Source organism: Zalophus californianus, chromosome X (genome assembly GCF_009762305.2).
Source record: "Zalophus californianus isolate mZalCal1 chromosome X, mZalCal1.pri.v2, whole genome shotgun sequence".
NCBI lineage: Eukaryota > Metazoa > Chordata > Mammalia > Carnivora > Otariidae > Zalophus > Zalophus californianus.
Genome location: NC_045612.1, coordinates 129,250,381 through 129,273,939, shown reverse-complemented (window position 1 = coordinate 129,273,939; position 23,559 = coordinate 129,250,381). Strand labels below are relative to the sequence as shown.

At 59.4% G+C, this 23,559-nt stretch overlaps 2 protein-coding genes across 5 annotated transcripts in view; one reads left to right on the top strand and one right to left on the bottom strand.

Moving 5' to 3' along the window:
• LOC113931195 (cohesin subunit SA-2-like) overlaps window positions 1-6,037 on the top strand; it is a 54,370-nt gene extending 48,333 nt beyond the window's left edge. For both annotated transcript variants that reach the window (XM_035725503.1, XM_035725502.1), the window contains 6 exons: window positions 1,889-2,040; window positions 2,371-2,505; window positions 2,853-3,031; window positions 3,103-3,208; window positions 3,811-3,901; window positions 4,814-6,037. In XM_035725503.1, the coding sequence (XP_035581396.1) occupies window positions 1,889-2,040; window positions 2,371-2,505; window positions 2,853-3,031; window positions 3,103-3,208; window positions 3,811-3,901; window positions 4,814-4,828 (678 nt within the window). In that variant the 3' untranslated portion in view covers window positions 4,829-6,037. The remainder of the gene's footprint in view (window positions 1-1,888; window positions 2,041-2,370; window positions 2,506-2,852; window positions 3,032-3,102; window positions 3,209-3,810; window positions 3,902-4,813) is intronic.
• A 146-nt stretch (window positions 6,038-6,183) lies between these two features.
• The window catches only part of PPP2R3B (protein phosphatase 2 regulatory subunit B''beta), a 55,763-nt gene continuing 38,387 nt past the window's right edge, over window positions 6,184-23,559 (bottom strand). For 2 of the 3 annotated variants that reach the window (XM_027607963.2, XM_027607966.2), the window contains exons 3-13: window positions 18,890-18,993; window positions 18,500-18,602; window positions 17,512-17,586; window positions 16,903-16,989; window positions 15,972-16,128; window positions 14,027-14,075; window positions 13,210-13,299; window positions 12,823-12,998; window positions 10,537-10,655; window positions 10,361-10,467; window positions 6,184-6,715 (exon numbers count right to left, since the gene is read on the bottom strand). In XM_027607963.2, coding sequence (XP_027463764.1) covers window positions 6,565-6,715; window positions 10,361-10,467; window positions 10,537-10,655; window positions 12,823-12,998; window positions 13,210-13,299; window positions 14,027-14,075; window positions 15,972-16,128; window positions 16,903-16,989; window positions 17,512-17,586; window positions 18,500-18,602; window positions 18,890-18,993 — 1,218 coding nt within the window. In that variant the 3' untranslated portion in view covers window positions 6,184-6,564. Of the gene's footprint in view, window positions 6,716-6,860; window positions 6,962-10,360; window positions 10,468-10,536; window positions 10,656-12,822; window positions 12,999-13,209; window positions 13,300-14,026; window positions 14,076-15,971; window positions 16,129-16,902; window positions 16,990-17,511; window positions 17,587-18,499; window positions 18,603-18,889; window positions 18,994-23,559 lie in introns of all 3 variants that reach the window. The other variant, XM_027607965.2, reaches the window with a different exon arrangement.

The window sequence follows — 23,559 nt, the reverse complement described above, 5'->3', positions numbered from 1 at the left end:
GACGGACAGGGTGGCTGGCAGGTCAGACCCTTTTTCCTCCCGTGTTGCTGGAGGCTGCAGTCCAAGGTCAGGGTGCCAGTGGGGTCAGGTTCTGGGGAGACCTCTAGAGGGTCATGGACGGGCCCCTTCCGCCGTGTCCTCACGTGGCCACGGGTGGAACTCAGGAAGCTCTCTCCGCACACCTACGAGAACGCTACCCCACCGTGGGGGCCCCGCCATCCCGACCTCATCTGCTCCCAACCACCTCCCAAGGCCCCGCCTCCCAGCAGCCCCCTTGGGGGCCGGGCTTGCACGTGTGGACTCTGGGGGACACAGATGTTCAGTCCACCACAGCCGGCTTTCCCGGTGAGCCGGGTCTCCTGACAGTGACTCAGGGGGTGTCCCCGACCCTCAGGGTGGACGTCCCCCATCCCCCATCCACTGACCCTCAGGGGGTTGTTCCCCCCTCCCCCATCCACTGATCCTCAGGGTAGGTGTCCCTTGCAGTCCACTGACCGTCAAGAGTGGTTGCGTACCCCCCTCCCCCATCCACTGACGCTCGGGGGGCATCCCCCATCCATTGACCTTCAGGATGGGCGTCCCCCCAATCCCCCGACTCTCAGGGTAGGCATCCCCCCTCCCCCGTCCACTGACCTTCCGGGTGGGTGCCCCCCCTTCCCCGTCCACTGACCCCTGAGGGGGGAGCGTGTGTCTTCTCCGTGTCAGTCTGTCATGACACCGTGTGCACGCGTGTGTGCTGTGTGACTCTGGTTCTTCCATCCCCGTGGCGGCTGGTTTACCCAGATCCGTGGAACCACGACTTGGACAGGTGGTGTGTTCCCTGCTCTGTTCTGCTTTCGGACGGGCGTGTCCGCGCCTAGTGTCAGGAGGGGCCACGTCCACGTCGCGAGGCTGTGTGGGGTCATGCGACAGCGGGGTCTCGAACTCAACTGTCTGTCCCCGTTCTGTGCACCGCATCTGGGGCCACCCACCTGGCTCTGAGTTCTCTGCAAGGACTGCCTGTGGTCCTCAACGCTGGGGCCACGGTGGCCCACACAGCCGACCGCCCGCCAGCCTCCGGGGCTGCCGTGGTCTCGTCTCCCTCTGGGGAGTTGAGCCTCCGCGGATGTATCAGGAAGGGCCGGGATCTGGCATCCCCTCTGCCAGCGTGGGTCCCGGTCCTCGTGCTCGGGCTGCCTGTGGGCGCGGTGGGCAAGGCCTTTCCGCAGACACTTGCTGGGCCGTCTCTACCCCGTGGTTTTCCTGGAACACGGCTTCTCGTTCCCGTTTCTGGAGGCCGTGTGCATTCCCGACCCTCACACTGAGGCCTGCCTTTAGGTCGGACTCTTTCCTGCCGTTTCTTGTTCCTTTGGAAACGGCCTCCTTCCTCGTCCCCATAGAACGGGTCTGCACGTACGACGTTGAGGTGATGCAGATTCCCCAGAGCGAGCGTGGAACGGGGGCACGTCCCGGCCATGTCGCACCCCCCGTGTCCCCTTCCGTGTGTGTGTGTGACTTCTCTGTAAATCGGGAGCTCCTTCTCCCTCGCTGGTTTCCTCTTGAGCCTGACACACAGGAGCGGTCACTGAGCCGTCGCTGAGTAGACGTGACGCGGCAGTCTGGGTGCCCGTGGGACGTTTGCAGGCTGCCCGCCGCCCCCACCCCCCCGCCCGCTGCGGGTCGTGGTCTGTGCCGCGTGGTCCCCGCCCCCTCCCCCCATCCCCACCTGGGGGTGGCTCTGCGGAAGAGCCTCCTGCACCTGTCCTCTGTGGGTGTCATGGGCAAGTTTCGCCACTGGGGGGCGCTGGTTGGGGGGGTGGAGGGGAGGCTTCTCTGGATGTCCTTGAACCTCAGTCCCTGGGACGTGCCTTTGACGACCCTGACCCCACGGCCCCTTGTGCTCCCGCAGCTGTTCCAGAAGCACGTGGACACGTACGGCCTTGGCTATGACCCCATCGAGTTCATCTGCGGCCCCTTCTACTCCATCCGGCTGCTGGCCCGCCGCTTTGCGCTCACCCTCGGCTTTGACCGCGCCCGGGACGCTGCCCACCTGATCCACAGGTGTGTGCTGGGGGAGGGGTGCTCTCTGACAACACCGCCTCCTCTGCCCCGCCCCTGGCCAGAGCCCTGCCTGACGCCGGGCTCCTGACTCTGACTACCGCCCCTGGTTGGAGCCCCGCCTGGTGCTGTGCTCCCCGCTCTGACCCCCGCCCCTGGTCTGAGCCCTGCCTGGCACCCTGTCCCCCGCATGAGCCTCACCTCATGCCCCGCTCCCCCAGGTGAGCCCCACCTGGCACCTCGCCCCTCCCCCGGGCCTCAGCTGATACCGTCCTTCCCATGTGAGCCCCACCTGACGCCCCCCCTGCCATCCGCTGGACACCCTGTCCCCAGGCGCGGGCTGGCCTTTGCCTTCTCTGAGTCCCCAGTGCCTGAAGAGGAGGCTCGGCAGCGCTTCCCCAACCTCAGCTTCCTGCTTGTGCTCGCTGAGTTCTCCTGCAAGATCCCGCCAGCCGAGCGACAAGCTGCGTGAGTGCGCTGGGGACCTGGGAAGGCGGGACCCCCTGGCGGTGGGGGCAGGGACGGGCTCCTGGGGACACGGGGCGGGGGTGGGAGCCCCTGTGGGGAGGGGATTCTCGGATGCGGACGACCCTGCTGAGGGCTGCCTTCCCTGGGCTGACGCGGGCCTGCTTGGGGTCCTGGGGGGCGCTTGGCTCTGGGCTGCAGGACCTGCAGCCACTGGGTGGCACCCCTCCAGCATGGCTCCATGGTCCTTAGCTCCCAGCAGGGGATGGACACCGGGGGCCCCATGGGTTCCTGGGGATCTTGCCGGGTCTCCTCTGACATCCCCCTGCCACGTCCACCCTTGCCCACAGACTCGCCCAATTCCAGGACTCCATTCCCGAGGGCGTGCCTGTCTTTGGGGAGGGGGACATGAACCCCATGCTCGTCTACCGCAAGTCCCTGATGAGGACAGACTACGTGGCCCAGGGGGAGGAGGAGCCCGCTGCCAACCCGTTTGACGCCATATGCAAAGACAGCAAGCGGCCCCAAGGTGGGGAGGGTGTCCGGGGTTGGGAGGGGTGGCCCTGGGGGCCCCGTGGCTGACCGCTCCTGGCACCGCAGAGCTGCCCGTGGGGACGTGCTCCACCTGGACACCAGACACCCTGGCCAGCTCCAGCGCAGGGGACAGAGAGACGAGAAACTCCTCCAAGGGCCAGAAGTCCAAGAGGTGAGGCCGTCGTCCTCCAGGTCGGGGTGGAGGGGTCTGTCCTTAGTGGGGCAACCTGTTGGGCCTCTGCCTGCCTGGTTTCGTGGTCATCCTCGTGGGTTTCTCCAGAGCAGAGCCTTGGGTTGGCCGTGAAGGTTGCTGGTCTGATGGGTTGGGGTCCTGGTGTGAATCTGAGGCAGGGACGGGGCTGGTGTGATGGGCTGGGGCCCCGCGAGGGTCTGAGGCAGGGACGGGGCTGGTCTGGTGGGGGGGGTTCTCGGTGTGGGTCTGAGGCAGGCACAGGGCTGGTCTGCCCATGTGCAGAGCGCGCTGTCCTGTAAGAACGTGTCCGGAGTGTAGCCAGGGGCTCTTGCCGACTGCCCCCACTGCCCAGCGCCGAGCAGGACTGCCCACAGTGCAGAACGGGATGGGACGGCGTTAGAGGTGCCACTGGTTGCCCACGATCTGGGGACCGTGCCTTGTCCACGTCTGTGCGTGTCCTGTGTTTTCCCAGGGCCGTCCACACCTGTTCCCTGCAGGGTTCGCACTCCCAGGGGCCTCCGGCCGCGGCTGGGTCACTGCCTCCGTCTCCCTGGCAACCGGCCACCCTTTGTCTCTGGCAGGGACGTCTTTGATGTTGACTTCCTGTCGTCGGAGGACTCTGAGAACTCTTCCAACGAAGACGTGGATGTGGAAGGCATCTCCGTCCATGAGGTCGGTGCAGGCTGGGCCCCGGGCGGTGACCACGTGGGGGCGCTGGCCTGGGCCTGCCTTTCCTGCCATGGGCCCCACATCCCAGGGTGGTGCAGAGGTGGGACGTCCCATCTGATGGGGTCTCCTGGGTGATGCTGTGGCCTCTCTGCCCAGCGGGGGTGGGAGCAGGTCCGCCTGCATGTTCCTGGCGGTGGGGGGGGGCGGCGCGCGGGTGTGGAGATTTGGGCTCCGTTCGACAGCTCACCAGGTGTCTGCCGTGTGGACGACCACCTGGCTGCCAGACTGGGGGTGGGGCAGGCCCCTAAGCCGTCCCAGGTGCGTGCGCTCCAGGCTCACGTGGTGTGCTAGGGGCCTGAGGCTGGCAGGGTGTGATCCCATGCTCTGGACTGCTGCTTGGCTTAGGACTAGGTTTTGGGGTGCCCTGGGGTCCTCAGCATCTCTGTTGGCTCCTGCCTGGCGGCCCCCAAGTCACACCTCCAGGATCCATGGGTCTGACGTGGCCCTCAGAGCGGTGCAGAGGCTCATGGCAAGGCAGCCCCGCGTGGACACCCCCCCCACGGGCACACCCCCCTCCCCCGTGCGGACACCTGGGGTGGAGTCAGTGTGCCAGCCGGGGGGCCCTGGGCAGGAGTGTGGGAAGGCTGCACCCTGTGCCCATTCCACATCCCCCGCCCTGCTCTGCTGCTCCCAGGGCCTGGCGGGCGGGGGTCCCAGTCCACTGCCCACCCCACACTGACCGGAAACCAGCCTGAGCCACGGTGTGCACCGCTCTCTGTGTCTCTGTCCACATGCGTGTGTGACTCTGTGTCCTGAGGGCTGTGTCTCTGTCCACGTCTCTGAGTCCTGAGGGCCATCCGTGTCTCCGTCCACGTGTCTGTGGGTCCTGAGGGTTGTCCGTGTCTCTGTCCCCAGGGGGCATCAGACTGAAGAAGAGGACACACGCCCCGCTGGGACTCACGTCAGGAGTTCCGCGTTCCTCCTCGGTTGCTGCCTTGCGTTCCTGGGCTTGGGGAGCCAGTGGCGTCCAGGTGCGGCTGACCCAGGCCCCTGGGGGCTCCAGGCGGATGATGGTGACCCCTACCATCCGCCCCTGCGCATCCCAGCCCCGTAGGTGGGGAGAGGGCCACGTGACCGTTGACTGGGGCCCCCGCGGGGTGCCCGCGCACCCACCCACCTACCCACCAGGTGCCTACCCGCCTGCGACTTCCCTCTGGCGACTGCTGTGCTTGGCTGGAAGGTTCCGGAACCAGCTTTGCCCCCCGCCGTGGAGCATGGTACTGGCTCTGTAGTCCGGCGTGGTCCTACATGGAGCGGCTCTAGCTCTTCCTTTCCCGGCCCAGGGCCCCGCTATTGGGCGTTTCCTGGTGTCCAGTGCTGAGGGCCGGATGCAGGGCAGGTACGGGCCTGCTGCCTGCGGTCGGCTCAGCACCTGCTCACTTCAGGCAGACCAGCTGCACCCGACTCGGGGCGGGGGCTGAACGCACATAGGCCGCCCTCCCTGGACACGCAGGGTGGGGCACTCTGCGCCTCAGATCCCGTGTGGGTGCCACGCCAGAACTCCCGGGGCCACTGTGTGGAGGAGGACGCCCCCATGTGGACACGGACAGCCAGGCCGGTCTGTGGGGAGGACTCCTGCCGGTCGTGCACAGGCAAGAGCGCCCCGGGAGCTCAGGCCTCTGCAGCCCTGCGTAGGCCTGGGCCAGGGGGTTTGCCGTCCGAGGGGCGGGGGGAACACCAGTGCCTCTGGCTGTGCCCTCTCCAGGACTCTGGAAGCCGCTGTGGGAAAGCACGGCCCTCGGCCATGGCGTCAGGACCACGGGTGGCCCGCGTGCAGGTCTGGGCAGGAGGACCACCCTGCTGGACACTCCGGGCCCCAAGGCCTGGGACCCTCGGCCGGGCTTCCCGTGTCCCAGAGCCGTGCACACTGCGTGAAGTCTACCGTGGGGACACTGCCGTCTGCCCCCCGTAGCGTCCCCGCCTGGCGTCTGTGCCCATTGTGACCTCCGTGTGCCGTGTCGTGGGCAGGGCAAGCCGAGCCCGTCAGAGAAAATTCTTAAATTCTTTATTTGAAAATACAAACGTGATCTCGTAAAACATTTTTAAACTGCTATACACACCAAATAAAAGTTAACTTTACACGTTTTGTACATTTACACGAAAACGTAAGTACGCTCGAAGGGGTGCTCCCTCCCAAACCCCGCGTGCAGGGCTGCAGCTGGGGCGGCACCTGGAGACGCTCCTGTGGACGGAAGGTCCCGGGGCCACTGTGGCACCGGGGCCCCTGGAATGTTCCTGACTGACGACATGAGAACAACACAGGGCCATCCAAGCCCCGGAAGTCCGTGCGCGGCTCACGCCCCCGAGGCCGATGCTTTGGAGCAGAACGTGGGTCCCCTGCAAGCGGCTGCTCGGCCGTGAGGGTAAGTCTCCAGACGCCTGCAGTCAAGAGCTAGGCGGTGGGGCCGGCGTATCTCCTCTCCCAGCCAGGGGTCCCGGGCAGGCGGGGACACACGCTCAATGACCATCTCACCAGCTTCCGTGTTGAATAAATAAAAATTTATCATCCCATACAAATCACTTCATTTTCTAGAACAGACAGCTCAACGATCAAACGGTTTTGTTCTTTACACGAAAGCAGCTCTGCATCCAGACCTGGGCGCAGGTCACGAGGGCTGCAGGTCCTCGTCCTCACACGCATACTCGTACAGCTCGACGGTGCCCAGGCTGGACGGCGCCTCAAAGAAGGGCCTCTGGGCTAGTGGGGACCTCAGGGAGCTCAGCTTCTGGTCCACAGGGCTGAGCTCGGCTTCGTACCTGCAAGGACGGGTGGGTAAGCACACAGGGGTGCGGCCGCCACAGCCCGGGGGCAGGGCGCCCCTCTTTCACTCACACGCGTGGGTTCGCGTGCACCACAGCCCGCGAGGCACCGCCAGCAGCCCCCGGACGGCTGTGAACTCACCCTGGGGAAGCCTCAGGCCCAGCGGGGTCACTGGCGGATTGCCTCCACCCCAAGGGAAGAGGAGCTGTGCCCACACTTGGAGGCCGGCGTTACCTGGACACCTGCATGAGACGTGGTGCCACGAGGTAAGAGGCCACGAGTCGACTTTGTGAACGGGATCAGACGATGTGACCAAGTAGGGTTTCTCTGGGGCCAACCTGTGAAGATCCCCCGTATCCACAGGGGCATCTGACACATCCATGACGACCCCTCTGCATCTCAGACTGGGTGGGGACCAGGCAGGGACACACGCCCACTGGCACTCAACATCGTACCGGACATTCTAGGAAGCGCGGCGGGCGGGCGGAGAACGTGAAAGTGTCCTCCTCACCCGCAACGTGACTGTCCACGCACGAAGCCCCAGAGAACCGATACAGACGCTCCTGCAGCCAACAGGTGCATCGAACACAAGTGCCAACTACAGATAGACAGACTGTACTGCTGTGCGTTTTCCACAGAGAGCCACAAGTTCCAGGTTTAAACTACCTTCCCAACACCAAGCGTCAGGAAGCACTTATGTCACAAAGGACAAAGACCCAGGTGCCAAAAACCACACAATCCTGGCGGAAAAGCATGATACCTGACTATGCGCAGACACACACGCTTGTGGGTTAGGAAACACGGCATCTTCGAGATGCCCACCGTCTCCACACCATGTGAGATTTTGGAAAATGAATAACTGAATTTTCCATCTACTGTCTTGTAGGAACAGACAAGCTTATCCTTAGAGACTTGCTGTAAAGGCGGAGGAACCGACGACACGACCGTGAGAAAGAACGCGGGCAGCATCGGACCACGGGGTTGCCACGTCACCACAGAGCTGCAGACACAAGCCCAGGAGGCTGGTGAAGAGCGCAGATGGGTTCAAAATCCACCCCACAGCCAGCCGGTGGGGCCAGGGAGTCGATTCTCCAACTCTCCCCGCCCAGAGACCCGGCACCAGGCCTGCAGGCCTCTTCAGGAAACCCACAGGCAGATTCCATGACTCCTGTGGAAACGCAACGCACCGCGTGGCCCGAACGCCCGTGAATGAGAAGGAGAGCGAAGGCCTCTCCCTCAGGCCATGGTGGTACGAACAGGCTGCAGAGGTGTGTGGACAGACGCACAGTGCACTGGGGAGACCTGGCACACACGCATGTCACCGTGAACATGGCCAGCCCCTCGATGGCTCTGCCCCAGATGGTGTTGCAGCAGCGGAGCAGGGACCTGGACCCTCACCTCACGCCCCACGCAAGTCAGGATGGGCCACAGACCTGGACGTGGAACTGAAACGTGCAGACAAGAGCTCTGTGGGTCTGGACGAGGCAGCAGAGTCTGACACGGGACAGCAGAACACAGCGTGTGGTGCCAATGGACGGACACCTGGCACTTCATCAATGAGAACAGCGTCTCTCTCAAGACACACATTCCAATGAAAACAGTTGGAGTTGGCCACAAGTTTGGAGAAAAAGTCAACAAACCACAGATCCGACAGAGAACCTGTATCGACGAACCATGAAGAACCGTAAAACCTCAGTGAGAAAGCGGATGATCCGACGTGGAGAACGCGCAGAGACAAGGCACATCCCCTGGGGACCACGGAGGCCCGACGAGGACAGGGACGCTGACAGCCACGAGGGGACACACCCGGTGGCATGCCAGGGACGGGCTGACATGTAAATGACCGCAAGCAGACCGTGCTGACGAGGATGTGGAGCAGCTAGAACCATCACCCACCACGTGGGATGCCGCTGTGGGTTCTGGTGAAGGCAAACAGGCATCCCCACGTGACCCGCAGCCTCAGGCACCGAACCCAGAGACGTGAGAACCCGCGTTCACACAAGGCCAGTGTGGGAATGGTTCACAGCAGCGCTATTCACACCTGCCCAGAACCAGAGGGGAAGCCACCGAATATCTGTGGCCTGGCAGGTGGTCACCCAGAGTAGGAACCCTGCTCAGCGGGGACACGGAGTGCCCGACGTGCCCACCGAAAGGCCCGGCTCGCTAACACCTTTTGCTGGCAGAGCCTGTGCGAGGGGACGGCGGGGTTCCGCTTCTGTGACGTCCAGGAAAACCACAAATGCCAAATGAAGACCAGCCCAGCACCTGCCAAGAGTCTGAATGGGGAGGGACGGGGGATGCTCGAAGTGCCCCCTGCCCATTTGAAACCCTCCTGGGGGTGGGGGTCAAGACCCCCGAGCAGGCAGCCCCGTGGCCACCAAACTGAGAACTCCTGCATGGAGGGCCCGTCGCGAGGGGCAGAGGGGACGCCCTACCATGGGCTCCGCTCCTGCACCACAAACCACATGTGGAAACATGCCTGACCCTGCGTGACCCTGACCCGGGGGCTGAGTGGCCTCTGATGGGAACGGGGAACATGCGTGTGACCTGATGGGGAAAGGGAACAGGTGTGTGACCCGAGCCCGTTGGGTCTGTGTGCAGACACTGGAGTCCCCCCACCCTTGAACACAGGCCTGTTTACACGCCTGAAGGCCCAGGCCCGGAGGGTGGAGCGGGGCTGGGACCAGCCACAGGCCTGGGAGCAGGACAACCCCCCCCCCCCCCGCCCCGATCCCGCACACAGCCACGGGGGAGAGGAGTATGGGCGGCAAATGGGCCTCAAGGCCTGTCTCCCTGCGCTGGCCTCATGAGCAGGTACCAAGAGGACAAGGTTCCCAGCCGCGGTGACGCTATGAGGGTCTGTCGGGTCCTTGCCCCTGAGCCGGGCTCTCCAGGACCCCAGCTCTGTGGTGTGTGCGCCCTCCGCAGTTGGTGGGAGGCACTGACTGGGCAAGAGACGTCCCAGGGTCCCGGGTGACCCAAGGGTCAAGACGGAAGGGAGTTGGCCACGATGTGGGGGCGGGGAGCAAGCATATTGGCAGGGGGGGGGTTGTGAGCGTGGGGACGGGGAGAGGCCGGGCCCTGGGCCACAGGCCTCAAACGCCCGTACTGCACAGCCTGCGCCGGGCCCTCTTGGCTGGTGCTCCTGGGTCCCAGGTCTTGGGGGCAGAGCAATGACACCTCTGGGTCTGTTTCTGGGACAGGGGCGGACACAGGGGCACCAGGACAGGCAGGGGGCTGGGCCTGCCCGCACTCACGCCCGGGGCCCTGCTGTGGCTGCAGACTTGGAACCTGGCCTGGCTGGATCGGCAGCCCCCGTGATCCTGGGAAGGGGCCTCTCGAAGCTCCTCGGGCCAGGCCTGTGCACAGGCCCCCGCCGGGCATGAGTGGCTTTCACTGAGGATTCAGGACACCCACCGCCACCTTCTCTTCCCCACCGAGGTTCCCTACTCACAGCCGCGCATGCTTGTCAGCCGAACATCACAGATGCCCGAAGCACGCGGGGGAGCAGCCCCCACGAGCCACTGTCTCTGGCCCGAGCCCATGGGGGGGGTCAGGTGGATGTGGGAAAGGAGGCGCCCGCTGCCCACGTAGCACGCGTGGCCCTCCCGGCCATCTCTGCGTCCCGTCCGCACACTCACCCATCCTCCCAGGGCTCTCCCACAGCCTCCTCAGCCACCAGGATGTCGTACTCCTCGGCAGCGTACTTCTCCCAGTCGGAGAGCTCAGGGCCTTCGCTCTCACTCTCCTAGATGAAACAGGCGTGTCACGCGGCGCGGATGCGGCCGCCACCCCACGTGCTCCTTACCACACTCACCCTGAGCAGGGAGACCTGTTCCTTCTGCTCATGGTCGAGGTATTTCTCGATGTTGAAGAAGGTATCAAAGAACACATTGGCGAGTTTACACTTCTTCAGGTCATGGAGGGTGATTTTCCCTGCAGGAGAGGAAACAGTTCAGACACGATTACTCCCGGGTGAGAGCTTTCACAAATCTGCATTTGACGTGTGTGCATGTCCGTCATGATGCGCCTTGAAAAACATGGCACAATACTGCATTTTCTGATGCAACTGGGCATAAAACGCACCCGCACGAGGCAGTTCCTGGTGTGGGCAGGCAGGCTAGGTGGGGCAGCAGTGCAGACCAGAGGCCTGGGGGCCTGTGTGCCCCAGAATGGGTCAGAGGACAGACGTGGAGGCGCAGCACAGGAACAGAGAGAAACTCTGGCCGCCAGGGGGCGCCTAGGCACACATCATGGAGCACGACGCTGGGGCGGGAGGAAATCCACCGCTAGGCAGGACCTGGACATGGCGGCCCCAGAACTCACAAAGACCATAAATACCCCAAGACCAGGATTCCACGACATGGAAACAATACTAATCAAGGCATCACAGTTTGGCAAAAGTCTCCCTCTGTCCCTTGGACCCTGGAAGGTGTCCTGGGGTCCTTCCTTGTGCCACTGCTGGCCTCTCCCTGGACGCAGGCTTCTCAGCTGAGGGGTGTCAGGAGGACCCCAGGTGGCATCCTGGGCGAGGAGGGGACAGGCGCCCAGGGCCCCGCCCCACACCAGGAACTTGGGCTTGAGGTCCCTGAGGTGGGAAGCCAGGGAGCAGAGGCAGGGAGACGTGGGGTCAGGGACATCCACCTTCCTGACCCTGGTAGGACGGGTGTACTCACCCAACAGGACAGGGCCCTCACCACGGGTGAGAGCTGAGGGGGACACACGGGGCCTGAGGGAGGCAGGGGAAGGTGGACAGCCGGGACACGCTGTGTTGTGTCCACACTCAATAGTGACCACCACCAGTGAACAAGGGTGCTCATGTCACACATGAGGACATCACCTCACCCAGTCCTGGGTGGGGTCTTGTGACATGGTTGGTACCAGGCCTCCCCAAGGCCCCACTCACCATTGTCACCAACTCAGAGTAGGGATGGCCATTCCCTGAGTGGGCGTCCCTTCACACAGGTGTCTCTCACACAGAGAGCATCACACCTCACGTGAGGACATCTCCTTATATGGGGGGATCCCCTCACTCAAGGGAAATGTGCCCTCACATAGAGGCATCCCATCTTACAGGAAGAACATCCCGTCACACGGGGTGTCCCTTACACAGAGGGCGTACCACAGGGGGACATCTCACATGGGGGGCATCCCGTCACATGAACACATCTCACATGGGGTGCCCCTCACATCTCACAGAGGGGATTTTCCCTCACAGTTGGGGGCAACAATATCACAGGGGGATGTCCTGGGGACATCTCCTCACATGGGGGGGCATTACAACTTATACTGGGGAATCACCTCACACAATGTATCTCCTCACACGGGGTGGGGGCATTGTATCTCACCAGGGGGAGTCACCTCACATAATGTGTCCCCCTCACAAAGGGGGACATCTCACATGGGGCATCACAGCTCACAGGGGACAACCACCTCACACGATGTGTCCCCTCATACAGGGGGACATCACATCTCATGGGGGGAAAAAAAATCACCTCACATGATGTGTCCCCTCACACAGGAGGACATCCCCTCACATGGAGGGGGCATCACATCACATCCCACGGGGGATGGGGGGGAGATCACCTCACATCATGTGTCCCCTCATACGGGGACATCTCCTCACACGAAGCATCACATTTCATGGGGGAGGGGAAATCACCTCATAGGATGTGTCCCCTCACATGGGGGGGCATCACATCATCACATCTCATGGGGGGTGTAGAATCACCTCACATTACGTGTCCCCTCAAACAGGGAACATCTCCTCACACGATGTGTCCCCCTCACACGGGGACATCCCCTCACACAGGGGGAGCATCACATTTTATGCGGGAGGGGAAATCACCTCACACGATGTGTCCCCTCACACGGGGAGGCACTACATCATCACATCTCATGGGTGGGGGGCGGAGGGAAAATCACCTCACATTACGTGCCCCCTCACACAGGGACATCTCACACGACGGTGTCCCCTCACATGGGGGTACATCACAGCTCACAGCGAGGAACCACCTCAGACAACGTGTCCCCCTCACAGCGGTACATTCCCTCGCAAGGGGGCATCCCCTCACACGGGGTATCCCATCTCTGGGGGCATTACCTTCGTTCTGTGGCTTCACCAGGTCCAGCATCTGGCAGAGGCAGTCCTCGAAGGGCAGGGCCTCAATGGCCATGCTGTCCAGCCTGCGGCACTGCTCCTCATAGAAGTACTCCAGTTCAAACATGGACAGCACGCCGTCCCCATCCAGGTCCATGCAGCGGAACCAGTACTCGATGCTGCAGTCACAGCATGTCAGTGCGAGCCTCGGTGAGCCCGGCCATCTGTGACAGACCCCGCTGGGGACTGACCCCACCGGGACTAACTGCAGCGTGGACCCTGCCTGGGACTGGCCTTGCCTGGATGGGCCCCTGGTGGCGCCCACGCTCAGAGGTGACCGCTAGCCTACGGCTTCCAACTGTTGTACTGGGACAGCCACCAAATACGTACCTGGTTGGAGTTTTTTTGTCTTCTTCAGAGATCAAAAACCAGACAAAGTCAGCGTAGCTTATTTTTCCTTCCTTCTGGACTTTTCTGCCCCTGGGTTCAGGGTTGAGACCAACAGGCAAAATGTGTGTCAGGGAGAAGCGGCGTGAGGTGGGATGCCCCTGCCCACCTCACTGCTGGGTGAGTGGAGCCTTGCATTTGGCCCCGTCCCACACTGGACTCCTACTTGGGGGAAGGCTTCAAAGGACATGTGCACGCAGAGGTTGCCCTGGAATGGCAGACGGGGCAGGAGTGGCTTCTGTGGCTTCAGTCACAGCCGCCTTGTGGCCTACTCCAGGGCCTTCTCAGATGCCCAGGGCCTGACATGAACCACCCACGTGGGGCCTGTCCTCCCCCACCCCTTACTAAACGACCTCATGCGATAATGGTGTTTGTCCCCCCTTCTTATGACCTCACATGACAAAGACGTGTGTCCCCTTATTTATGACCTGGTGTAACAGCACTGTGTATGTCCCCCACTGACATCACATGACAAAGCTGTGTTTCCCCTTACGAGCTTGTGTGACAATGGCATGTGTCCTCCCTTAATGACCTCATGTGACAAAGATGTCCTCCACTAGGACCTCATGTGACAGTGGCATGTATCCTCCCTTATTTATGACCTTGTGTGACGACAGCATGTGTCTTCCTCACGACCTCAGTGACAATGGCACTCCCTCTCAACACACGACAAGCTCACATTAGGGAATGAATGAGATCGAACTGGACTCAGGCACAGAACACTGGCCAAAATCACAAGAAAATGACTGTTGAGACGTACCTTGTCACCGCCCCTGAGAATATCCTCTCGATCATCTTGGTGGATATAGCTGCAGAAACAAAACTGGGCCGTGAGCCGCCTGCCCATACCTGCGGTCACGGCCCAACCTCAAACGCTCGGGGAAAGCTGGGCAGGCTTGGGTCCGAAATGCTGAGCCCCAGGCCTGGCGGGGGGTGGAACCTACTCTCCCGCATGTGTCCTCCCCAGGGCGCTGCCCAGAGCTTTCCTGTTCCGAGGACTGAGCCCCAGTCAGAGCCGCGAGAGTGGAAAGCTGACCCAGGGGCTCCAAGACAGAAGCAGACTAAAGAGCAGACCACATCTATAGTCACACTCTCAGATGCTACACCTCCAAACACTCTCCCTGTGTGATTAAAACCAAATGTGTTTACACTAAAACCTGACAAATGAGAAAGCACGGTCATCAGTCAGCCTCGGCACCTGTCACAAAGCACCACCGATGGGGCAGATTAAACAACACATTTATTCTCTCGCTGGGAGTGTGAGATCCAGGCGGGGCCGAGGCAGGCTCCTCCTGAGGCCTCTCTGCTTGGTGAGTACACCCCGTGTTCTCCCCGTGTCCTCACGTGGTCGTCTCTGTGGGTGTCTGTGTCCTCATCCCCTCTTCCAAGACCCCAATCCTATGAGATCAGGGCCCACCCTAATGACCTCATTTTCCGTAATCACCTCTTTAAAGACCCCGCTTCCACTTATGGTCCCATTCTGGAGTCCTGGAGAATGTGACTCTGACAAAAGAATTTTGGGGGGATACAGCTCAGCCCATACCACACACGGCACCCACGGGACGGAGAAACGAAGACAGTCTCTTTCCACGTCTCCCGATTCTTCCTACCTTGATGAACGTTATCCTGATACAAAATGACTGGGTGCTACAACAGGCTGAATTGTGTCTCCCCCCAAAAAAACATTTCTAAATCCTGATTCCTGAACCTTAAATGGAAATACGGTCTTTGCAGATGTGATGAAGGGAAGGCTCTGAGATGAGCTCATCCTGGATCAGGGCGGCCCTAAATCCAATGACAGGTGTCCTTGTAAGAGACACAAGAGGAGACAGAGAAGCCACATGAAGACGGAGGCAGAGATGGGAAGGACGTGGCCACCAGCCCAGGGACACCTGGAGCCCCAGAAGCTGGAAGAGGCAGGAAGGACCCTCCCTGGAACACTGCACTGCCCCACCTGGATCTCAGCAGTCCTGCCCCACCTGGATCTCGGACTCTGGTCTCCAGACCTGGGAGAGGATGAATTCCTGTTGTGGGATGGGCCCGGTTTGTGGTCATTTGTTACAACCACCTCAGCAAACTCCTGTACAGCCCTCCTGGGTGACCGCCCATAAATTCCTTGACTGGATACTTTGAGGGTACTCTGTTGTTTTAGGCCCCCTCTGTTACAGCAGTCCCAGGGAACTGTGTGACAGCTCACTCGGATGCACACATCCAAAGACTAAAAACATGGATCATCAAAGGAAACCTACCTCGTGGGCTGCACAGGACAGCCCTGCCTGCCTTCTGACCCCTCTGCCTGCCTTCTCAAGACACCAGGTCAGGGTTGCACCTGACACTTGGCCTGGCTGCTGCCAGCAGCATGGGGCACAACCCTGCGAGCACCACCGCTCTCACAGCTGGAGCCTCCTTATGTGGGCAGGTCAGCAGCCTGCAATGTGTGTGTGTTTCTGTCTCCCGTGTGCATCATGTCCCACGTGTGTCCCCATCCCTCACGTGTCTCGTGCATGTGCATCCTGCATCTCTCGTATGTCCTGTAAGAACATACCACTCCTGGAGACGAGGGGTGTGAAAGACAGGAAGGCAATTTTAGACATCAGGCCATAGGCCCAGGGGAGGTGGCCATGGCCAGTGGCACTGGACAGAGCAGGGTGCCTGAGCGGCCAGCACCTGGAGGTCCCCTTGTCCCACACAGGCTGCATACTAACCGTGGTCGTTGTGCCGGGCCAGGTCCTGGGAATCGATGAGAAGGTCGTGGTCCGTGTCCAGCTCCCAGAACTTGCAGTAAATGACATAGAAGTGCTCGTATGAGAAGTACTCCGTCAGCTGATTGATGTCTGCTTCCTCTTCCAAGAGCGCCACATTCTGCCAAAACCAACCCACCAGAAGTGGTGCATTTTCCACAGGAGCTGGGCTTCCTGTGGGTGGGACCCCGGGGTGGGACCCCCCCCACCCCCACCCAGGTGTCTCATATTATGAGGGTGGAGGGCCCAGAACTGGTCAAGACAAGCCTGGGGTTGGGAGCAAAGCATCTAGGTCAGGAGCGCACTGCAGTCAGGGTTGTGCCTAAAACTCAGCCTGGCTACTGCTAGCAATGTGCGGCAGTCCTGCAAGTGTCAAGCCTCTCACAGGCTGGGGCCTCCTTCTGTGGGCAGATCGGCACCCTCCTCATCAATGCCCACATGTGCACTGAACCCCAGTGAAGGGCACACCTCGATCTCCAGTGCCGACGGGTCATTTCTCCTGCACGGACGGTGGATGGTCAATGGGTGGGTAGAGGGGTAGAGATGGACGGAGGAGGGTGGCGAACAGAAGGATGGAGAATGGAAGATGGACACGGGCGAAGGATGGAGGGTAGACGTAAGAGGGTGGAGGATGGACGGAGGAGGGTAGAAGACAGAAGATGAAAGATACGGATGCAAGAGGGTGGAGGATGGGGGATGCAGGGTGGACGGATGGGTGCAGGGTGGAGGGTGGACGGATGGGTGCAGGGTGGAGGGTGGACAGTCCAGGGTGGAGGGTGGAGGGTGGATTGGTGGATGGAAGACGCAGGAAGGAGCACGGCAGACAGGAGGATGGCAGCTGCACAGGAGACATGGACATACGGAGGCCCCGTGTCCCCACTGGCCAGTGGCCTACCTGCAGGAAGGTGCTCCTGCGGAGCTCTGCACACGTGATCCTCCCTGACCAGGACCTGTTGACGGTGTAGAAGATCCTCTGTATGACCTGCAGGAGGAAGGCAGTCAGCAGCGCGCCTGGACACTGGGGGATGCAGGACCCCATGTGCTGGCCGAGGCACTCACTCTGTGTTTGCCCAACAGTTGGGTTGGGGATGAAAGTGCCTGTGAACCCTGTGGTCCAAAGAGCAGGCACGTGTGTTCCCCCAAAGCTAAGACGTCCTCCCAGGCTGAGAAGCCCATGGCCAGCCCTCTCCCTCCGGCCCGGGGAAGGAGACCACATGGATCTCTGGGACGCCCCCTCCCTTGCACTAGTGTCTGACTTCCAGACACGTGGGAAGGCCCGCCAGGCTCTCCACGAACTCGCTGTGCTTTATGCCTCAACACGGGACATCTGCCTCTCGAGGACCCTCCCTTGGCGCCACTCAGCCGGCACTGCCAACATCTTATTGTGGGCGAGAAGATCGGGGTCCAGAAAGGCCACAGCCCGAGGATCTGGGTCCTCGCTCAAATGTGTGGTGGGGCCTGGAACTGGGGTCCCGGGGGCAGCCGGCTGTGCCCGAATACTCACGGTGGTGATGTAGCGAGAGTGGAACTCTGATGCCTCCTTCAGGAAGGCTAAGCCTGGGTGCGTGTTCACCACGTCCTGCACATAGAAGACAAGATGGAGCTTGGGGACACGCTCCGTGCCCGCCGAGCACAGGCACCTGTGTCTGTTGCCAACCCCTGCGGCTTCCACAGGGACAGGGCTGCTGTGCACAGAACACTCGGCCACACAGCTGCTTACGAAACATAACCCCAAGGGTGCAAGTCTGTAAATCCCTTAGGCTGCACGCTGAGGAAGCACGGGACAGGGTGGTGGAAGCGACCATCGTGACCTCTGACAATTAACTGGGACTCAATGCATATAAATGCACAAGGACCCACACAGAGGTCCACAGGGGGGGTTTAAATACCCTCATTTTACGAGCTACAGTCACATGAGCCTTTAGGTAACATCTGCTGGAATAATCCAGTTACTCAGAATGGCTACCCAGAAGGCCCAGTGACAAATCTACCATTCACCCTCGATTATCTGTCTCAGACTGTGCCACGATGCTCTAAATGAGTCTGAAGGGAAGCAGAGAATGTTCTAGAACACCATGACCTATTTTTATGCAGCAGGTGACACAGCCAGGGGCTGTAGTCCCCACGTCTCTGTGGCCTCATGCTCTGCAGCTGCATTTGGTCTCCCCACTCACACGCATCTGCACCGCGTGCGGGGCACATGTGGTCCCCCCACTCACACACCGGCACCATGTGGGGCACACGTGATCCTGCCACTCGCACACGCCTGCGCCGTGTGGGGCACACGTGGCCTCATCACTCACACATGAGAGGGGCTGGTCCCTGGGCCATGTCTGTAGGAAGCAGTACCCTGAGGGAAGGGAGCCAGACCCCTAGCCAGTGTGTGTTGTAGACGCAGGGGTGGACCCGGGAGGAGGTGCGTGTGGTGTGGATGCAGGGGTGGACCTGGGAGGAGGGGAGCAGGTGCGTGTGGTGTGGACGCCAGGGCACACCTGTAAGAAGGGGATGAAGTCTTCTTGCGCCAGGTAGTTACAGCCGGGATTCATGAGCAGGTGGACGAACTTGGCAGCGTCATCGTGACAGTTCTGGAGGGTCCTGCAATGGAAGAGGACGTGCCAGCGGTCCCCACGCACCCGATCCACGAGGCCCCTCCCAGACACAGGCCGTGAGGAGGGCACGGGGCCATGACGGGGTGTGATCAAGAGCAGGCCCGGGAAGGGACAGCACACCGTGCCACATGCCCTGGAGGTGAGCTCCCTCCTCTTGCCGTCTCGGCCACAGAACATGAGCCGTGATGCAGCACCTGCCCTTGGAACTGCGCAGAGCTGGGGACATGTCTCCCTTCCCAACACCCGCCCCCAGTGCACAGGCGCAAGACTCACTTTCTCCACATGGCGACGAACTTGTGGACAGAGACGGAGCCCGTGCGCTCTCCCCCGGCACTGCAGAACAGCGGCCCCTTCCAGTACAGCGGGCAGCCACAGGCCTGCAGTACAGGGGCAAAGCGGGCAGTCAGCGCCTCCTGGACACCCAGCTGCTGCCACGACCGCGCGCTCCCGCGGGGATGCCGCAGCGGACCTCTGCTGCAGAGACACCGGACCTTCAAGCCCATCAGCCCTGCACAGAGGAGTGCAGTGTCCCTGCCAAACACAAGACGTGCGTTCATTCCCACGCACCAGGGACAGCAAGAGGTGCTTGTCCCAGCTGTCACATCGGGTGACAGGAATGCAGCTCGGGGACAGGAACAGAGCACCCCATCCAGCAGACAGTCCATCAGTGGGCAACCAGCAGGCCCCTGAAGTCTGCGAGTCCAGCAGCAGCTCGGGATAACCATGGGCGAGGGAACAGACAGCGTAAATGAAGAAGGGCTCTAAACGTGACACGGAAAATACCGCCCATCAGAACTTCACCACGTGAGCACAGACCACGGTGTTGAGCACATGTGTCAGCAGAGAAGCCTGGAAAACACTGATCTAAGCTCCTACCTCAAAAAAGAAGAAAAGGAAGAACACTGGACCAGGCAGACATGAAAATAAAAGAGGTGCACCTCGGAGGCTCAGTCATTAAGCGTCTGCCTCTGACTCAGGTCATGGTCCCAGGGTCCTGGGATCAAGCCCCACATCAGGCTCCCTGCTCAGCGGAGAATCTGCTCCTGCTTCTCCCTCTCCCACTCTGCCTGCTTGTGTTCCCTCTCTCGCTGTCTCTCTCTGTCAAATAAATAAGTAAAATCTTTAAAAAAAAAAAAAAGAAAGCAAATACTCAATACAGAAAGTCAGCAAAAGTGAAAGTCAGTTCTTTGAAGATCTAAAAAAAAATAAAAACACCCCTTAGCAAAACTTGTCAAGAACAACAGACAGAAGACACAAGTTACGAATGTCAACTGTCACCGCGCCTCCCACAGGCATGAGGAAGACAGGAAGTGGACACTAGGATAACTTCATGCCCACACGTGCCACAGCGTTGGTGACCTGCACAGAGTACCCGTGAAGGCTTAATCTAACCCAAACGGACACAACTGAAAATCTGAACAGAGCTATAAGTCTGCAAGAAACAATCTGTAAAACTTTCCCAAAGAAAAGTCCAGACCCAATGGCTCTGCTACTGAGTTTGCTCAGGCATTTAGGAAAGAAATCATATTGACTACATACAAACTCTTCCGGGGACTAAACATAAGGGATGTTTCTTAATTCTTATCATGAGGCCCACACACAGCAGATACTGAAATCTGTCAAGGATGCAAGGAAACTTATGGGCCAGTCATGTCTCACCAACACAGATGCAGAAATCCTATACAGAATACATATCAGCAAACTGAATCCAGCCATTACAAAAATAATAATTAAGAAACAACAGACCAGGAAACTGAGAACGGAGGAGAACACCTTACTCTCTTCTAATTTTTTTTTTTTTATTTTTTAAGGAATCTCTACACCTAACATGGGACTCAAACTCACAGCCCCAAGATCAACTGTCATATGCTCCACTAACTGAGCCAGCCAGGCACCCCGGGAACACCTCATTCTAATAAAGGGTATCCACAGAAAACCTATGGCTCACATCAGACGCAAGGGTGACACATGATGCCTCCGTGTCCAAGCTGGGACCAAGGCAAGGGCACCACGAGTACTGAGGCCAGGGCGCGGGGGCGGGAGAAGGACAGGAAGGTACAAAGGCCCAAGAGGAGAACTCAAAACTGCTGTAATTCAGAAATGACACAGTGTGTAGAAGACCCAAGAGACTTACAGATGATTATAATAAGTAACTTCCGCAAAGTTGCTAGAAGCAAGCACAATATACGTGAGGCAATTCTATTTCAACACACTGGCCAACAATTACAAAATGAAATTTTTAGCAGTGCCATCCACGTAAAGCATAAAGAAACCCCTCAAATCTAACCAGCACTGTGTGCCATCTGCACAAAGCCAACCACACACCACTGCTGGGAGATGTTAAAGACCCTGTGTTGAGCTCCTGCGGTGGAGACCCCAACGCTGGCTCCCGAATGACCCCCAGATTCAACTGAAAGCCAATCGACATGCAGCAGGGTGTCTGGTGTTGTTGCGGAAATACAAAAGCTTATTCAGAAACCCGTACAGGAAGGGGAGGATTTTGAAGGCTTACTGCAGAGTTCCATCAGTGAACACTTGGTGCATGTGTGCAAGGAGGGACAGACAGACCCAATGGCAGGGAACAGTGAGGAAGAGATCCTGAGCCCATCAAGTGATTCAGGAGAAAGGCAGGCCTACAGTTCTGCGGGTACAACCATGTTCTCAGTGAGAGCACTGCATCAACAACGGGTAACCTTCCTTCACACTGTGCACAATGGTCAATGCACAATGGATCCTGGTCCTGAATGGGAATGGTAAAACAGTAAGCCTTATGCAAGAAAATGTAAGAGAAGCTCTCCCTGATTTTGGAGTAGCAAAGATCCCTCACACAGGACCCAAAACACCTTCAACCCTGAAGGGAGAGAGAGAGCTAAACTTCACTTAAGAACTGTCTGCTGGAAGATGCTGTGAAGACCGTGAAGACAAGCCACAGACCAGGAAAGAACATCTGCAACACGCAAGCCTAACAAGGACTCACAGGCAGGATTTTAAAGAACCGCTGGTCAAGGAGAAAAAGGCACACAGCACAAGAGAGCAACAGGCACTCTGAGAAAAGAATGCACAGACGCCCATATGGCCATGGAAACGTGCTCGGCATCAGCGCTCACAATGGAGATGCAAAGAAATGTGTAAGGAGAGATCAGAAAGGCCCAAAGGAACAGCTCAAAGTCGGAGGACTGAAAATACCAGGCATTGGCAAGGATGCAAGGATCGGAGCTTACGAATGTGGCCGGTGGAGAGAGCCGCCAGGCAGGGTCTACCGAGAGCTGGCCACGCAGTTCTGCAGGCCACACACTGTCCTCTGGGAGTAACCCAGAGACCTGACGCTCGCTCCCACAAGACATGGACAAGAATGGTCCCAGTAGCCTTACTCAGGATGCCCCAGATGGAACCACCCAGGTGTCCACAAGCAGGGTGTTGGATGAACGAACTGGTAGATTCACGCCCTTTGAGGGTGTTGGTTTCGGGCCATATCATGGAATAAAATGCAGCGATCACAAAGAACCACCCATGTGTTTTGGGCACAACCAAGACACCAGTGCCCCATGCAGGTGTGGATGAATTTCATGGAGGCCACACTGGGCTGGGGGAGCTGGAGGGGAAAGGACACCCATGCCCGACTTGTGAGACGTGAACCAGGACAGCATCCAGAGCACGGGCTGGTGACGTGGAGCGCTGACCGGGAGTGGGCCGAAGGGAACTCCCTGGGTGCCGTGAACATGTGGCGTCATGCTCTGGGTGGTGGTCACGTGGGTGTGTGGACACTTGCGGCATGCAGGACTGGCGGTGACAGCACTGTGGCCCCTCAAGGCGCCACACGTCCGTCCCCGAAGCGGTCCATGCACATGAAGCTCTGTGCACTCTCCTGTAAGGGGGCCCCTCCGTGGATGAGTTCCCAGCACGTGCTGGCATCCCTAGGGTTCCAACCAATCTGACAGCTGGAAGGTTAATCCTAAGGCTTTGGTCGTGACCTACACTGCCTTGCAGGACATTTTGTTAATTTTCTGAAGCGAGTGGGAAACGTGACCTCTAAAATGCAAGAGGCAGAAATAACAGCTTATAAAAAAGTATAAAACTGTCACTCCAAGGGAAAAGACGCATCACAGTAAGAGTTTGCTTTTTATCAATTTTATGTAACATACACTCGGAAAGATTCGCTCTTTGTAGAGTGCACTCAGATGCCTAGATCACATGTCTGTCCCCACAGTGAGGAGAGCCGTGTCACCCGCCGATTCCGGCATACCCTAACCTTAACCCTAACCCACACCCAGCAAGCCCCTCTCCACCCCTGTGGCTTCCCTTTTCTGGAATGTTGTATAAGTGGGATCGTGCCGCCCGTGGCCTTTTAGGCATAGTTCCTTTCAGTCAGCATCATGCACCTGAGGTTCAGCTATGCCGTCATGTGTGTGACATAACAAATATAAATACTCAATTCTGCCCCACTTCCTGGCACAGTGATTCTGAAACCGCTGTAATTCCCTACGGGACTGGGGTGCTAGGATCACCCTCTGTTCTAACTTTTGGTCTTTAACTCTGGTTCCTGACAGAGAGCTCCTAAATCCCCTGGGGTGTGCGGGCTAACAGGTCCTTCTGTTGTCTTAAAGAGGTGGTTCTGGGTGGCTCCCGGGTGGGGCTGGACAGCAGAAAGGCTGAGCCACGATGAGACACTTGGGACGTTCAGCCCGGCACCATCCTCCAGAGAGGAGAACACCTGGAGGTCGGGAGTATGATGCATCATGCCTACAGGTGAAGCCTACATGAAAGTAAAGACGAGGTGTAGAGAGTCTCTGGATGGTGAACGCCATCTGAGCACATGAAGGGTGGGCGCCCAGCTCCACCGGGACAGCAGCTCCTGAGCTCGGGACCCTCCCAGTGCTCACCCCGTGTGCCTCTTCCTCTGTCTGTGCAGTTCTATCCTCCCCCAAGGAGGGCCGTGGGAACCC